The sequence below is a fragment of the Branchiostoma belcheri genome, unplaced genomic scaffold, assembly GCF_001625305.1.
Source record: "Branchiostoma belcheri isolate BF01 breed outbred unplaced genomic scaffold, Haploidv18h27 scaffold17, whole genome shotgun sequence".
Classification (NCBI taxonomy): domain Eukaryota; kingdom Metazoa; phylum Chordata; class Leptocardii; order Amphioxiformes; family Branchiostomatidae; genus Branchiostoma; species Branchiostoma belcheri.
Window position 1 is genome coordinate 1,087,104 of NW_017803157.1, and position 2,442 is coordinate 1,089,545.

At 42.0% G+C, this 2,442-nt stretch overlaps 1 protein-coding gene across 1 annotated transcript in view; it reads right to left on the minus strand.

The window, feature by feature from the left end:
• The window catches only part of LOC109466569 (anthrax toxin receptor 1-like), an 11,965-nt gene that overhangs the window by 3,903 nt on the left and 5,620 nt on the right, over positions 1-2,442 (minus strand). The window contains exons 8-11 of the mRNA XM_019764300.1: positions 2,357-2,440; positions 808-868; positions 309-407; positions 50-119 (exon numbers count right to left, since the gene is read on the minus strand). Of these exons, the coding sequence (XP_019619859.1) occupies positions 50-119; positions 309-407; positions 808-868; positions 2,357-2,440 (314 nt within the window). The remainder of the gene's footprint in view (positions 1-49; positions 120-308; positions 408-807; positions 869-2,356; positions 2,441-2,442) is intronic.

Genomic DNA, 2,442 nt, shown 5'->3' on the forward strand with positions numbered 1-2,442 from the left:
GAGAGAGAGAGAGAGAGAGAATTTCGTGCAGTAAGACACCGGAACATACCTTCCAGGCTGGTCTATTTTAGGGGCTGGGCAGCGAAGATAGTCACTTCTCACTTCCTTCGGCCTATAAACTAAACAGTATGATTTATTATTCTTAATTGGATAACGCCACAAGGTGTAAGAATAAGATTTACATTCTATACATTATTATATACATGCCTTTAATCTTGTTATCTTCAAACATTCATTTGAATCGACAACAATGCAACATGAAATAGTATGCAGACAAGACAGAATGACTTTTGCAGTTCTTTATGTACCTTGGTTGTCTGTATCGTTCAGTCTGAAGTTGCAGAAGACGTTTGATATATTTTGGTATTTTGTGAAGCCATTTCCCCAAACATCCACCTCAAACTCCGCTAGAAAAAAAAATCAGCAGGTCAGTACATGCGCACGTTGCATATTTAGAAAGATTTTTAAATCATATTTTTCAGTAAATTTTTCAAAAATTTACCTCTCATCATGAATAGAAAATAAGAGTTACAATGCAATGAGAATCAAACTGCTCTTCAACTCAAAGAGATTAACTCACAGGAATTTTCGACCGAACCGGGACGGGGGGCGGCACCGACTTCCGGCGACCCAGTGCTGACGTCATGTGACGTCAGCACTTGTGTCAGAAAGCTAATGAAGACCGAGAATTTCGGTCGAAAACACCGGGCAGCCACTTCTTTGAGTTGGAAAACAGTTTAATTCTCAATCAATATGTAATCTACCAACTCAGATGAAGTTTCATGCAAACGTTACATGCATGCTTACCGTCAGCACAAACATATGGAGGTGATGCAGACAGGATTTCTATGCAGGATTTGTTGACGACCTAAGAGGTGGTGGGGAAAATGTACACACATTTTTTTTGTTTCTACAGATGTATTTAAAACTTTCTTTCATAAAAGAAGTCTCATGATGTGGCGTTGTTAGAACAATGACAGAGTATTAGCTGCCAAGCACACTACAGATAGAGATAATTATACCGGGAGCATGATGAATAGTATGTTAGTCGTTATGTTTGAAAAATTAATGTGCTTGTCGTTACATATTTGACGAGGGATTTTCTATATATCAGATGTCATTGTAAGGTATGTTTCTAGATTAAAATCCAGGACCTGTGTGATGTATGCATGACAAGATAATGATATTTCAACAACAATTGAAGACAAGTTGGATTGAGTGCTTTAAATTTCTTATTTTAGATACCAGAGTGGGATCTTGGGGCCATGGAGGTATGTATGAGTACGAGAAGAAAAGAAACAAAACAAAACAATGCTGATGTTTTCTGAAAAAAAAAACAACTGGTATACGTATACTCTAAGCGTCAAGTCAAGTGCATTATCGATTCAGGACTTATATTCACTCTTCATCATCATCATCATTATCAACATCATCATCATCTTTCTCATCATGATGAGGAGGAAGATGATGATGATGATGTTGATAATGATGATGATAAAGAGTACTCTTCATCATCATCATTATCATCATCATCATCTTCCCCATCATCATGATGAGGAAGATGATGATGATGTTGATAATGACGATGATGAAGAGTAAATATCATGAATCATGACTCGTATGCCCCTCGATTATTCTCTTTAGTCTACAAAAGGACATATGTTCAAGGCCTGCCTATCTGTATCGCAGATTGGCCGGATTGATGTGACTTGTACCGAATTTCACTGCGTTATGACAGAACGTCACATTCGTAGCTCATGCGTTTTCAGACATCTAGAGATCGCCTGACCCTCGCAAGTAACCCTTGTTAAGTCTGTATAGCTCACGGGAGAATACCAGAGGAATACATATGAGCTTGTAATAATGCCCCCACTCGTAGCCCTCCCTGATCTTGCCCCCGATCTTGCCCCCACTCGTAGCCCTCCCTGATCTTGCCCCCGATCTTGCCCCCACTCGTAGCCCTCCGTGATCTTGCCCCCACTCGTAGCCCTCCGTGATCTTGCCCCCACTCGTAGCCCTCCCTGATCTTGCCCCCACTCGTAGCCCTCCCCTGATCTTGCCCCCACTCGTAGCCCACCCTGATCTTGCCCCCACTCGTAGCCCTCCCTGATCTTGCCCCTACTCGTAGCCCTTCGTGATCTTGCCCCACTCGTAGCCCTCCGTGATCTTGCCCCACTCGTAGCCCTTCGTGATCTTGCCCCCACTCGTAGCCCTCCCTACATATGAGCTGTAACATTTAAAGACGACATGTGAGCTACTGCATGTGAATTGAAATAAGGACACTAACACGGTCGTGAACACGGTAGTGTGGAAAACGGTGGAAAACGGTAGAACGGAAATAATGAATGATTTTTACCACATCAATGATGGTATCCAAAGCTTCGAAGTCGTGTTGAAGGTACACATAGTCCTTGGCTGGTTTGTCCGCCACGTATTTCAACT